This window comes from Scardinius erythrophthalmus (assembly GCF_964197995.2).
Source record: "Scardinius erythrophthalmus genome assembly, chromosome: 16".
Taxonomy (NCBI): Eukaryota; Metazoa; Chordata; class Actinopteri; order Cypriniformes; family Leuciscidae; genus Scardinius; species Scardinius erythrophthalmus.
The window spans coordinates 33,651,577-33,667,216 of record NC_138236.1 but is presented as its reverse complement, the minus strand read 5'-3'; the positions used below and the strand labels follow the sequence as shown (position 1 = coordinate 33,667,216).

Genomic DNA, 15,640 nt, shown 5'->3' with positions numbered 1-15,640 from the left:
AGAGTCCCTCTGTCTCTGTCATACATTTAGTCATACAGTATTTTTTGTCAAGTCATCATTCTAAGTTTGTTTCGAACTTTCTATGAATATAAGAAAATGCAAACATATATAACATTAAATTTCTTCCACACTAACATTAGCATAGATGCCATTCTTCTTATGATGTAACGAGTACATCGGGTGTTATAGGTAGTGTTCCCGGTTCCGGCTGACCTAATTTATGCAGCCTAATAATCATTTAACTGATCTGAATAATAGGAATGTATAATTTTCTATGTGTATGCCAGGTTAAAGAGATGTGTTTTTTGTCTAGATTTAAACTGACAGAGTGTGTCTGCTTCCTGGACAATGTTTGGAAGACTGTTCCAGAGTTTAGGTGCTAAATAGGAAAAGGTGCTAAATAGTTGATTTTGATATTCTAGGTATTATCAACTGGCCAGAGTTTTGAGATTGCAATAGACGTGAAGGACTATAATGCGTTAAGAGCTCGCTCAAGTACTGGGGAGCTAAACCATTTAGTGCTTTGTAATAAATCAGCAATATTTTAAAATTACAATGTTTAATAAGGAGCCAATGCAGTGTTTTTTTTTTTTTTTTAGATTAACAGTTTTTTATTGATTCTCAGAAACTTTCCAGAATACATCACAATACATCTGTACAGAATCAACATTTTTACTCCTATAACCCCCAACCCTTCCCCCCGACTTGGTCACAACTTGACTATACAATTAAGTACAATTAAGACGTCCGGCATACAATAGTCAGGAATAAGAAAATAATAGCATACATACATACCATCAAATTACACTTTCGAGTGTGAGCATGATTCCTACGCAATTATTACTGCCCCTTTTCCAAATAAGTTAAGTATCTGGACCATTTCTTATAGTATAGATTTACTTTATCAGTCTGTTTATAAGACATTTTTTCAAATGCTGACACTCTACCTAGTTATGTTATCCATTCCTGAAAAGAAGGGGCCTCCTCCGACTTCCAACTCCTAAGAATTATTTGTCTGCCAATCATTAAACTGGTTTGTACCCAGTGCATTATGTGTTTGTCTCTTATTTCATTATCTGTCCACCCACCTAATATAAACAATTGAGGACATAGTGAAATATGAGTGTCCAAAACTGTGCAAATGTGTTCATGAACTTTTTTCCAGAAATCCTGAATTTTTGTATAAGACCACAGAGCATGAGTTAAACCTCCATCCTCAGTTTTACACCTCCAGCAATATGGTGTATCTTTTAACCCAAGTCTATACAGTCTAGGAGTCCAGTAAAACCGGTGCACGATCTTAAACTGTATAAGGCGTATCTTTGCATCCCTAGATGCCGTTTTGACATTTTTTATTGAATATCAGATTCAGATCTCTTTCCCATATTTTCTTAAGAGCTAATAAAGCTCCATCACCAAGACTTTGAATCAACCAGGAATAGTACACTGATGCTTCATGACCCTTCCCATATGCCGAAATTACCATGCAGTGTACATCTGCTGACTCAGGAAGCTGTGAACTAGACCCAGAAGTAGTACAAAGTAAATGTCGTAACTGTAAATAATAGTTGTATAGTTGTAAAAAAACGTACTTGGTTACTTACGTAACCTCGGTTCCCTTAGAGATAAGGGAACGAGTACTGCGTTGCAAACGCTGTGGGAAAACTCCTTTTCTCGAGAATATTGAAGCCTTTATTTTAAAACGCATTGCTGCAGCACATGCGAGAGCTAGAAGCTCGTGTGAGCGTGCTGATTTGCTTGTGTAAAGCAACTGCACGAACCAATGGCGGATCAGCAGAGGAGCGCGGACCAATCAGGGCGCTTGGCACTCTGCCAGAGTCAAGCGCGCGAAACCGCACGTGACAGAAGAGTATAAATATACAGAGAATCCGCCATTTGACAGGTTTAAATCGACTGAAGCGAAAAGACACCTGCCATAAGAGACAATAGCACGGCAAGGCAACGCAGTACTCGTTCCCTTATCTCTAAGGGAACCGAGGTTACGTAAGTAACCAAGTACGTTCCCTTACGAGAACGTTCTCTCGTACTGCGTTGCAAACGCTGTGGGAACACTATTTAAAACGCCGTGCTTGTCGTCTTTGGCCAATCTGACTCACCGAGAGCTCCAGGAAGTACAGAATAGCCCAGGATAAAGAGACCGAATCTTCGGGCCCTTAGATATCCAAACTAGGGCTGTGACGGTATGGGATTTTTTCTTACCGCGGTGAAGAAGCAACAAATATCGCGGTTTGGCGGTTAACCGACACCAAAAAATCACCCGAGGCCGCATCACACACTGCAGACGCGATCAAGACCATGTAGCTTGTAAATGACAATGGAAATGAATAATCATAAAGCAGTATTCTTTATTAAAAAATAAACAAATTAACATTTATATTAAATTGTAAATATTAATAATTAACTATTAATTAGGTAGTCTTAAGGCCGGCGACACACTGGCTGTGTGGTGTGAGTGTGGCGTTTCTGTTGCGTGTCAGTTGCGTGTCTTTTTCTATGTCTTTGCACACCAGAAACAGCGCTGCTGCTGCTAGGTGACATATAAGCCTCATTGGTGATATATTCGACATATGGGGAGAGAGTTGTGGGCCTAGGCCTAGGCTACTTAACGTTAAACATAAATATATAGCAGCAAAGACAGCGTCGGCACTCGGCAGTATTGACGGCAAAATAGGCTACAGAATATTTCGTACTGTATTGACAGGTGCAATATTTGAAAATCGATAATATTTTTTTTATTACATTTATATCTACATTTATGTCAAAACCTTAACTTTCAAACATCAAAATGTAATTTATTAATATGTATTCATGTCAAAATGACATACAAACATCTTTTCCTATTATATTTTTCCAGGAAACGCTTCCAACAGGCTTGCGTGTCGCGTGAAAAATAGGCGTTGGTTCTATTTCTGGCATGCACGCGTTTTCAGCGCGGCTCGTGCCGCAACTGAGAAGCGCGTCTCACGCTCTCAAGCTCTAACCTGTTAACATGGGAGCCGAAATAAAAACGGACACGCCACGCAGCCAGTGTGTCGCCGACCTAAGGTAGGTGTGCTGCACTTAAGTCCTGCAAACGCCACAGGACGGTTCATTTTTCTAAGATGTGGTCTAGTTATTGGTTAGTGGTATTTCCTCATGAGACGGATACTTTTGTGCGCCTTGTCCAAATTCACCGGCTTCCCCTTAATTGTCACCTGCCTCAAAGGCGACACAGTATTTGGCTTAGACACTAGATTCGTGGCTATTTTTTTAATCATTCGGCTAGCGCCGTCAACTGTTATTTCCTATAGCCTACCATATAAGAGAGATCGCTACTTGCAATTAAAATCTAACTCCAACTGTTTACGTTATGCTTGTCTTTTATTCCTGTGTTTGTTTGTATTTAATTGAACATTATCTGTAAACATCACAAAACCTAGCAGTTAATTAATAATAATCAGACACACACAAAAAAATAAATCCCCCATAGGCTATGTTTAACGGACTGTTCCTCGACTCCCTCCCTTGCACAGGAACCGTTTTTTTTCTCCAGAAACCCTTGAAAATGGGACTCGCAGAATACAGTAAATTATATAAGCAAAATATGAATGTGTTTATAGTCCATATCACACATGCACTCCAGTAACTTTCAGCAAAAAAAAAAAAAAAAAACGTGCGGTGATGACCTCACACCGCGGTAGGCATCTCATCAACGCGATATTGCGGTGATGCGGTTATCGTCACACCCCTAATCCAAACAGATAAAAGCTGGGCCAAGGGCCAGTCTTAAGAGTCCCACAACTCAAGATGACAACCAGTGTCTGAGTCAAAACTAGTCTGGGTCCACAGAGCCAGCGTTAGATAGAGACAACTCATGCCTGCAAGGCAGGTACCATAAGTTATAGAGGTTTAAAGATGCGGACGGAACGGACCAGCCGGCCGCCGCATAAATACCTACATAGGTATTTCCGTAACTAGTCTGGGTCCATAGAGCCAGGGCCTAGATAGAGAGAATTCGTACCTGCGGAGCAGGGACTTCTGGGTTGTAATGTTTCACAGATGTGGACGAAACGGACTAGCCGGTCATCGCACGAATGTGCCAGAAGGAATGTCAAAACTAGCCTGGGTCCGCAGAGCCAGAGCTTAGATAGAGAGAACTCGTGCCTGCAGAGCAGGAACTTCTAGGTTGTAAAATCTCACAAATGTGGACGGGACGGACCATCCGGCCGCCGCACAAATGTCCTCGATAGGAACACCACTCGACCAGGCCCACGAGGAGGCGACGCCTCTCGTGGAGTGAGCTCTAACACCTATGGGACATGTAAGGCCCAGTGAGGTGTAGGCCAGAGCAATGGCATCCACTATCCATTTAGACAGCGTGAGCTTCGTGACGGGAAGACCTTTGGTTCGGCCCCCGAAACAAACAAAAAGCTGTTCAGACTGTCTGAAAGAGGCTGAACGCTCTAAATAAATTCTCAAAGCTCTGACAGGGCAGAGTGTGAGAGCATCACTGAACTCTTCTGAAGCGGGAAGAGCTGACAGAGAAATAACCTGGGCTCTGAACGGAGTTGAGAGCACCTTAGGAATATATCCATGTCTTGGCCTAAGGATGACCTTAGAGTCATTGGGGCCGAATTCTAGACAGGAAGCGCTAGTAGAGAGCGCCTGTAAGTCACTTACTCTCTTGACTGACGCCAGTGCCAAAAGCAGGGCGGTTTTCAGGGAGAGAGGTTTTAGGTCGGCTGACTGAAGTGGTTCAAAGGGAGGTCCCTTAAGAGCCCGTAGAACCAAAGAAAGGTCCCAGGCTGGGACAGATGGCGGCCGAGGCGGGTTAAGCCTTCTGGCGCCCTTAAGGAAGCGAACTATAAGGTCGCATTTTCCTAAGGAGGCTCCGGCTTCCAATACATGCTGTGCAGCAATGGCTGCTACATATACCTTGAGAGTGGAGGGGGAACGACCCGCATCCAGCATCTCTTGGAGAAAGGATAACACTCTTGGTACTTCACAAGTGTGTGGGTTGAGGTTTCGAGCTAAACACCAGCTGGAAAACACTGACCATTTATGGTGGTAGAGGCGTCTGGTAGACGGAGCTCTAGCCTCCTTGATCGTATTCAGGATGCCCTCTGGGAGGTCCTGGGGTACCCGTTGAGTGGCCAAGCGTGTAGGGCCCACAAATCGGGACGGGGATGCCAGATGGTCCTGTTGGCCTGAGCCAGGAGGTCGCGCCTCACTGGGATTGGCCAAGGGTCTGTCACAGACAGCCGTATCAGCTCCGGGAACCAAGATTGGGTTCGCCAGAGGGGAGCTATCAGGAGCACTGCGCATTTCGTGTCTCTGATCCGTTCGATGACCTGAGGGAGCATCGAGACCGGAGGAAAAGCATAGAGGGGGAGGTTGGGCCAGTCGTGGGCCAACGCATCCTTGTTCTTTGAAAAGAAGATTGGGCAGTGACAATTGTCTTCTGAGGCGAAGAGATCTACTTCTGCCTTCCCGAAGACCTCCCAAAGTAGGAGAACCGTCTGCGGGTGGAGAGACCATTCCTCTGGGGGAACCTTGCCCCGAGAGAGCATGTCTGCTCCCCTGTTCAACGTGCCCGGCACGTGAGCTGCCCTGAGCGAGCGCAGATTGGTGTGAGCCCATAACAGTAGCTGGGTGGCTATGGCAAGCAGGATGCGGGACCTGAGGCCGCCCTGGCGATTTATGTAAGATACCACTGACATGTTGTCCGTCCGGACCAAAACGTGGTGTCCAGCCAGGTATGGGAGGAAGGTTTTCAGGGCCAGAAAAACTGCCCTCATTTCGAGGCAGTTGATGTGTAGGCGTCTCCCCGAGCTCGACCAGAGGCCGGAGGCAGGCCTGCCCTCGTACAGGGCTCCCCAACCTGAGTTGGAAGCGTCTGTTGAAATCACCCTCCTCTTGGAGACCACCCCCATACTCACGCCCTGCTGAAACCAGCTGGCGTTCGTCCAAGGGGCCAGGGCTTGAACACAGCGCTGATCCACCTTGATAATCAATCGGCCTGAGTGCCAGGCGTGGGGTGGCACCTGAGGTGCTAGCCATAGCTGAAGAGGACGCATGCGCAGTAGGCCTAGTTGGAGTACTGATGATGCTGAGGCCATAAGGCCAAGGATCCTCTGAAACGTTCTGAGGGGTGCATGAGAGCCCTCTGTGAACGATGCGGCGAGCCGCTGAATCGATAGAGCAGGCTTTGTGAGTATGTGACTCCGCCTCTGACTGAGTCAGAATGAGCCAGTCGTCGAGGTAGTTTAGAATGCGCATTCCCCGCTGTCTCAGGGGGGAGAGAGCTGCATCCATGCACTTCGTGAATGTACGAGGTGCCAGTGCCAGTCCAAACGGTAGAACCGTGTACTGGTATGTCTGCCCCTCGAAGGCGAATCTCAAGAATGGCCTGTGGTGGGGATTCACTTGAATGTGAAAGTAAGCGTCTTTCAGATCTACTGAGAAAAAACAGTCGCCTGGGCGAATTTGCGCCAGTATATGTCTGGTCGTGAGCATCCTGAACGGCCGTGACATGAGAGCCTTGTTCAGATGTCTGAGATCTAAAATGGGCCTCAGGCCGCCGTCTTTCTTCGGAACGAGAAAGTAACGGCTGTAAAAGCCTGACTCGCTTAGAGAAGGAGGAACCTTCTCGATAGCCCCTTTTGCTAGCAGACTTAACACTTCGGTGCGGAGGACATGACACAGTGTGCTGCTGACCGAGGTTTGAACCACAGCGCGAAAGCGCGGGGGTCTGCGTGCAAACTGAAGCGAGTAGCCGTGCTTTATGATGTTTATCACCCATTCTGAAACTCCTGGGATAGCCTGCCAGGCTAGAGCCCGAAGAGCCAGAGGCCTCATAATATCTGGAACGCCCAGAGACGGGGGCTCGAACTGATATGAGGTCAGGGGAGAAATTTTGCTCGTTTTGTGCTCTGTGTGGGTCGCTGTTAAAACAGCGTTTGGGTGCAGGGGTGCGTAACATGTGACTGGCCCATTTTCTGCATACACAACTGCTCCAGCCGCCTGAACTGAAGAGGGAGCTGTGAGTAGCACTCGAACGATCTTCGGGGCTGGTCCGGCCGCGGCGGGACATAGACCCCTTTTCCTGCCGGTTAGGACGGCTTCTTGGGCTCGTGGTCGAGCGTGAGCTTCGGTCGAGGGCCCTGGCGCTTGGGAAACGGGAATCGTTTTGCAGGCTTCAGGCGTCGGGTGGTTTCAGCCGCTGGGAGGGGCTGGGGAACCCGAGACGCGGGCTTTTCCGGTCGCGGCGTGCTCTTGGGGCGCCATTGGACCGAGCTAGAGCGCTTGGGCAGGAAGTGCCTCATAGCACTTGAAGCTTTCTGAGCCTCCGTGAAGCGATCAGCGAAGCCATTGACAGAAGGGCCGAAGAGACCGGATGGAGAGACTGGGGAGTCGAGGAAGGCGGTTTTGTCAGCGTCCCTGATCTCCGTTAAGTTAAGCCACAGGTGGCGCTCTAAGACAACCAGGCTAGACATGTTGCGGCCCAGTGGTTGAGCAGTGGTCTTCGTGGCCCTCAGCGCCAAATCTGTAGCACTCCTGAGGTCTTTGAAGGTGTCTGGGTCCGGGCCAGACTCGTCCATAGTGCGGAGGAGCTTAGCTTGAAACACCTGCAGGGTCGCCATGGCGTGGAGTGCAGAGGCGGCTTGACCGGCGGCAGCATAAGCACGGCTGGCGAGAGCCGAAGTAGTCCTGCACGGCTTAGAGGGGTGCACGGTTTTAGCCCTCCAACTCCCAGCAGTGGGAGGGCATAAGTGTGCAGCGACCGCTTCCTCTAATGGAGGGAGAGAAACATACCCCTTCTCTTCAGCGCCGTCAACAGTGGAGAGCGTTGAAGAGGCTGTAGAGCGCGTTCGCGCTGAAAAGGCCGCGCGCCAGCTCTTCGTGAACTCATCATGGACCTCGGGCATAAAGGGGGCGGCACGCTGACGAGGGGCCTGTTGGCGCCCCGGCAGGTACCATTCGTCGAGGCGGCTTTTGGTAGGCTCAGCTGGGGAAAGCCAGTCGAGTCCCAGTTCTCCGACAGCGCGAGACATGACACGGAAGAGTTCGGCGTCAATGCTCGCTCGAGTGTCAGTGGGATCCAGCTGAGAAAGAGGGGCGGGGTCCGCGGCGAACCCTCACTTTCAGATGCCGCCATAGAAACAGCGTCGTCCAGTTCTTCTGCTGATAAACCGAAAGAGACGAGACCTGCCGCTTCAGAAGAGGGGCGTTGGTCGCTCTGGGAGAACAGGACTGGAGATGAAGGCGCGGGCGAAGCGTGCGGGGAGAGACCCGGCGTGCATTCGTCGAGATGAGCGCGTTCAGGAGGCCTCTGGTCGCGCCGCTTCTTCCTACGGGGCTCACGGGGCGCCGAAGATGGAAGGTGGGCGGGAACACTCAACGAGGCGGCGGAAGATCTGGCACGGAGCGTGGCAACAGGCATTCCGTCGCAGTGAAGACAGCCGCCTTTAGCCTCGGCATGCTCAGGACCGAGGCAGGCAACACACCGGGAGTGTGTGTCAGAGGCGTGCAGGGAGACCCCGCATGAATCACACACGGTGAGCGGCATTTGCAACAACGCTGCGCGCTGTGAAAACAGCGATTTGCTCTCTTAGAATGCTCTTTTTGAGTTAGAAAAAGGATACTCGTCGGATGCCACAGGGAAACGCTCAGCTGGCAGACGCCGAGATGCGAAGCAGTTCCGCTGGAAGGCTGTTCGACGACGAGCGGCTTCACTCTGGAGAGAATCAGCGACGAGGTGAGTCGAAAGCTGAAGGAGATAAAATCTGTCAAATGGCGGATTCTCTGTATATTTATACTCTTCTGTCACGTGCGGTTTCGCGCGCTTGACTCTGGCAGAGTGCCAAGCGCCCTGATTGGTCCGCGCTCCTCTGCTGATCCGCCATTGGTTCGTGCAGTTGCTTTGCACAAGCCAATCAGCACGCTCACGCGAGCTTCTAGCTCTCGCATGTGCTGCAGCAATGCGTTTTAAAATAAAGGCTTCAATATTCTCGAGAAAAGGAGTTTTCCCACAGCGTTTGCAACGCAGTACGAGAGAACGTTCTCGTAAGGGAACTGAGATCTAGATATACCATTCTGGTGTTGTATGAGTTCAAATGACTGCAGACTACCATTTTCATAAAGGTCGCTTAATATAATGACACCCTTCTCAATCCATTCCTTCCATAGAAAGGGGGTTTTATTAATACGCAATTTAGGGTTCAACCAGATGCTTGAACAAGCATTTAGGTAAGGGTCAAAGCTTCGCATACGGGAAATTTTTAACCACACTGCATGCAAGTGTGAAATAATAGGATGTTTTTTCACCTCTCCTTCCTTTAATGGACAGACCCTGTAACAGTGAGATCGAAGACAAGATAGATTGTTCGATCATATACCAAGGAGGGGCTCGCTCAGGAGGAAGTGACCAATGAGCCAGGTGTCTAAGACTAAAAGCATAATAAAAAAAATAAATATTAGGCAGGCCTAGACCACCTTTCTCAACAGGTCTCTGTAGCTTATTAGAATGCATCTGAGCCGAGGTCGCTTACCATTCCAAATAAAAGCCTTACATAATCTGTCAAACTGTTTAAAGTAGGAGAGAGGTATTTGTATTGGGAGAGACTGTAATAGATAATTCAGTTTTGGCGTACAACTCATTTTAATTACATTGACATATGGAGTGGAGCCCATCTACGAGCCAATGCAGTGTTGACAAAACTGGGATAATATGGTCATACTTCCTGGTTCTGGTAAGAACCCGAGCTTACCTTTCTCATTCATCACGAATTCAAATGTTTCCATATTTGCGATGTATCTATGCTAAATTCTTAATTATGTAAACTAGGCTTTGTATTTCTCTTGCATTCCAATTTCCACGTAAAACATCGTCCTTCACGTGCATAAAAATGTGCTTGGCACAACACCACGGTGGGCCGGTGCTCACGCTGAACGGCACAGATTTTACTACGGACTATTTATATTGAGCAGTGTAACTTTTTATATGGTTGGTTCACCATTTTATTTTGATAATGAACTGGCGGCAATGTCATGTTAGCAATACTAGAACTGATTGGTCATTCATAGGTGACACAAATAGAATTAGTGTTGGATGATATATATATATATTTTTTTTTTCAGTTTTATCTGTAATGGGGAGTAAATATTGGAATAGTTTACTGCAGTCAATAAGGCAATGTTTTACTTATCACTTATCAATGTTTTAAATATCATCTGAAAAAGTGGCTTATGACGAATCAGTTGTGTAAACATTATACTTAGAAATTTTAATAATGTGTTTGGGGTATTTGTCTCTTTGTTGGTGTTGTGTGTGTATTGATGAGTATCTGTTCTTGTGTGTACCTGCCTAGGGACTGCGGATGTAAATTAGCAATGTTGCTATAATCCGGCTTGTTTACATTTTGTATTTTATTCTAATGTTCATTTACATGCTTTGTCCCTTTCAAAAAAAAGAATCTAGTTAACATAATCTTGTCGCTCAATGGTTAATGATCAATGAACAAGCATTGGTTGTCGGTTAGAAAAAAAAAATGAACATCCCTATTCTGGTGGTAACTAACCAAGTACTTGAGACATGTTTGTCAGTACATGCACTCGTTTCACTCTGGACAGTTTTGTTTGTCTGGAAAGTTTCATGTTTGCATAGTATAATGTATTGAAGCCCTTTTCCGCCACTTTACAAGAACATACTTGTCATATTTATGATTTACAAAAGATGAAAAGTCCGAATTATCAAGTATGTCATAATTTTTACTTTTAAGTTGAAATTACTTTAAAAAGTTGAAACTGAAATTAAAAACTTGAAATTGACAAAATCACAATTTTGTTTGATGTGATTTCATAATTTTGAGTTTGTCATAATTATAACTTAGTAGGCTATGTATGTCATAATTATGCTTTCACTCGTATAATTTGTGAGTAGAATTTGTGTTGGAAATGGGCTTCTATAAAAATCAACTCTGTTATATAAGATCTGACCTCTGTGAGCCTTTAACAGGCAACGTGACCCATTTCTCTGCTGTTTAGAAATGGTTCCTTTAAAAGGTTTGTGTGTGTGTGTCATTTTCTCTGCAGATTGGTTTGATGACAGTGACGGTGTTCCCCATCCGGCTCTTCATAGCGGCGTTCATGATGCTGTTGGCCTGGCCGTTTGCCTTTATCGCGTCCGTGGGCCGCTCCGAGACAACAGTGGAGCCGCAGTGCTTATGGAGAAAGTAAAGACCTCCTCTCCTTTATTTCAAATCACAGATAGACACTACAGCAACAAAACAGCTACAGCGTTTGCATAGTTATTACTAATTCAGAATTGAAAACCCCCTCTTCGTATATTTCCTTCTCGTATCTTGCTGTAGTGTTTATGATTTGTTTGTGGTGAGATGAATTTGACTTCATATCCTCTATTTCATAAATCAGGAAGTTGATGTCCAGTACACAAGAGATGCACGGGACCAGCATAACACAATTGCAGCAAGCAGCTTCTCTGTTTCTGCTTCACCGGATGCTAGTGCCAAAAAAAAGTGTTTTTCAAATTAGTGTGAAAGCATGCCTGCTTTAATACTTATTACACCATTGTTCAAAAGTTCGGGCTTGGTAAGATGTTTTTCAAAGAAGTCTCTTATACTGGCCAAGGCTGCATTTATTTGATCAGAAATATACAGTGAAAACAGTAATATTGTGAAATATTATCAAAATTTAAAATAATTGTGTTATATGCCAATCTATTTTAAAAGTATAATTTATTCCTGTGATCAGAGCTGAATTTTCAGCATCATTACTCCAGTCTTCAGTGTCACACGATGCTTCAGAAATCATTCTAATGTGCTGATTTGCTGCTCAAGAAACAATTATTATTATTAATGTTGAAAACAGTTGTTCTGCTTCATATTTTTGTGGGAACTGGTACATCTTATTTTTCAGAATTCTTTGATTTATTTAAAGTTCAAAAGAACAATGTTTATTTGAAATAGAACTTTTATTCAACAAGGATGCATTAAATTAATCAAAAGTGACAGTAAAGATATTTATAATTATTCAAAATTAATTATTCATTTATTTAATGTCTCTTTGATCGATTTAATGCATCCTTGCTGAATAAAAGTATTAATATCTGCTTACTAACCCCAAATTTTTGAACACAAGTGTATGTTTGAATCGGTGTGTAATGCCGATATGAGGCACAGTCACATAGACCTTATGTCACACTGAGCCTCAATGACACACACACACACACACACACACACACACACACACACACACACACATACATACACATGCTGTTGTCCTTTCAATGGCTATTTCAAGATGCCCACTGGGAAACATCCTCTTTCTGTTCAGTAGATCCAGCATCTAATTAAACACTCTTTTTAGAGATGCTAATTATGTCCAGCAATGTTAATAACTACTAATAACCTCACTTGACCTCTAATTAATGAGGCGGTTGTGTCTTATTGAGCTGTGAGATGGTTAAGCACCCTCCTGTGGGCAGATCCTGACTCAGTAATGCTTTCCATTGCCCCCCAGATTGGGCTCACAGGTGTCTGAGCGTGTGGCGTCTGCACTGCAATATAATGTTTGCTCTCCATTTAAACGTGGTATTAATATAGTGGTCAACAGTGATCTGAGCACTCAGACCACATTCATAGGAAGTGCATGTGTACTGTGCATGCTGATGCACGAGTGTTGTGTGGCGCATGATCATTGTGCCTCAAGCCTTTGAACTGTGCCTGACATATTCGAGAGAGCCTGATGATTAAGGAACTCAACTGTATAGATTAGCTCTTCATGACATATCGAAATAAAGTCAATATCATCATATGGCTTAGTGCGATTATGAAATTGCAAAGGCTGTCATTTAATGAAAAAAATAAATGCACTGCTGCGTAATGCGTATTTCAGAGTGACATGTGGCACTGTGTTAATTTACATGTGAGCAGCTTATAATGTTCTGCATCATTTACTATGGTCTGTACATCACCCTGAAACCCCCATGCATGTATTTAATTGCCAAAAAGAAGAACAGAAAAACTTTATTTTACAGTTCAATATACAGTATAATAGCATTGTTACTATGCTTTTTATTATAGCCTGTTAACTGTCAGTTTTAACACTTGGCACACTTTTTTTATTGCTTTTTCCCATATCACAAATTTTTGTTACCATCATAAATTAGGTATTATTCGTTTGGCAATTGCATTACCATGGAAATGGTTCTTCAAAACCATTTAGCTGGCTCTCTTTTTTTATCATCAACTTCAAATTTGGAACACAACTTGGTTACACATATGACTTTGATTTTATTTTTAGCGATTTTAAAGTCCAAATTGTTTTGTAAAATTTTCTATGAAAATAAAAAATGCTTAGTTCAGTACATTTGCCTTTACAGTAAAATTAAACTTGTGTGAATTAAAAGTGCTTTCACCTCTGCAAAATGCAGAGTGTGTTTTAAAAGAAACCAATATTAGGTCTGTATTCCAAAGCATTCATGAACTTCAATCATTAAAGTTCAGATCTATGCTCAAAAAGAGGGGTGACCGTTAACAGGTTAATAAGTGAAAACAAAAATCATAATAGGTTCAAAAACAGTGGGAATGTGGCCTATGAACTCAAGTGGGAAAAGTTTTCCAAATAGAGCTATTTAAGTCATGTCACAATATATATTGCAGAAAAACAAAATATCGCAGTCATTTTTTTTCCCAGTGTGGTGCAGACCTAGCATACATAACAGCAGTTCACATACAGCTCACTTATGTTCAGACAACACTCGCACTAATGAAACGAATCCACCTTCATGTTCCCAAACCTTTCGTCTGAATGACGCTGCATGTGGTCTGATCTCAGACTCGCTCTTCTTCTGTAGGGTGGTGGACCTGGTGCTGAAGATCCTCATGCGGGTCATGTGGTTCGCGGGCGGCTTCCACTGGATCAGTGTTAAAGGCAGAAGGGCTCTGCCCACCGAAGCGCCCATCCTCACCCTCGGCCCTCACTCGTCATATTTCGACGCTATTCCCGTCACCATGACCATGGCGTCGATTGTGATGAAAGCGGAGAGCAAAGACATTCCTGTGTGGGGAAGTAAGTGTGCATAAATATCTGTTATTTTAAAGGCGGTGAAACAAAAAAGGAACAGCAACACTTTTCTCATTCATTCAGCCTGTTCTCATTATCATTGTCAACTAGAGTTTATTGACTTGTCAATGCTGTCATTTTATAAAAGGCATTTTGAACTGTACAAATATTTTTTTCGGAAATTAAATAAAAAAAAAATATATATATAAATGCTATATAAATTAGTGGTCAACTGATTTAATAATTTTTTTTAATTTAGTTTTTTATGGCCACTATCTTATAAAAAAAAAAGCAGATATATGATATCACTCTATCACTCTATTTTAAACACATGAATGAAATTTATATTTATTTTACATAATATTTGCTAAATTAGAAATAAATAATTTACAAATGGATTATATGGAAAACCTTGATAACAATTATGTAAAATTAAATCTGATATTTTTTAGATGGTAACTTCTTGATTCTGTAATCCTACTATAGTATTTTTCATTAAAGAAATTGTTAAAATATTGAATAAAAAGGAAGTCAACACTAACCAACTGCATACTTTTTTGTACATCATTTACTTCCTTTTGTTTAACAGTTATGTCAGATCATTTATTTAGAAACTGAAACTAAACTAATGACAATTGAGAAGGGGAGCTCAGGGGCTGGCGTTCTCAGTGCTGTCAAAATAAAAGTCCCGCTTCAGACACATGGCCAAACAGTAAATCTTACAGTCCGATATTTAAAACATGCAAAATAGTGGCCTTGGTGACAAATGATGGTTGATCATTTATATAAAATAAATAGTTTATACTCTTAATGATGCTATGCTGAGGGGACAGTGGAGACGAGCAGCAACAACAAATAGAACGGCCTCGAGGGATTGCTACTGAAATGCACAAGTGCGGGCTACATGATCATAGATACACTGGTGTCTTTCTCGTCTCAAATACATCCAGTTATGTCACTGAGGAAAGAGACTTTGAAGCATTATTTCACCCAAAAATGAAAATTAAAAAGACTTATGTCATATTGTTCCTAACCTGTTCATCTTCAAACCACAAATGAAGATCTTTTTAATTAAATCTGAGAGCTGAGAGATTGTTAATGTAAAAAAATACAAAAAAGAATTGTGTGTTTAACAAGGAAAATGTGACAATATTAAGTGTAACTGGGGCATGAATTTACATTTGATTTATAAAAAAAAAAAAAAACAAAAAAAAAAAACTGAGGACTTTGACTCCTCATTTCGGAACACCACTGGTAAAAATGCCAAAAAATAAATAAATCTAGAGATCAGCCGGTATTTTTATTTATTTATTTAAATTTATTTTATTATTTGCGTGTTTATGTGCCCGATAACCGATAATTATTTATTTATTTATTTTTAATTTATTTTTTGTTCTATTTCTGTTTTTGACAATTATAACAACAGCATAGAACTGAACAAACTGTTTTATTTAACAATTTAAAATACTGTAATTTTTGCAATTTCACACCCTCCTTAAATACAAAACAGACTTCTATATCAATAAATAGTCTGAAAGAGTGCAAAAAATAATAA

General features: G+C 43.2%; 1 protein-coding gene across 2 annotated transcripts in view; it reads left to right on the top strand.

Annotated features, from left to right (window-relative positions):
* Positions 1-15,640, top strand: part of LOC308704806 (lysophosphatidylcholine acyltransferase 1) — a 51,625-nt gene that overhangs the window by 19,677 nt on the left and 16,308 nt on the right. For both annotated transcript variants that reach the window (XM_081389380.1, XM_081389379.1), the window contains exons 2-3: positions 11,095-11,234; positions 13,877-14,091. In XM_081389380.1, coding sequence (XP_081245506.1) covers positions 11,095-11,234; positions 13,877-14,091 — 355 coding nt within the window. The remainder of the gene's footprint in view (positions 1-11,094; positions 11,235-13,876; positions 14,092-15,640) is intronic.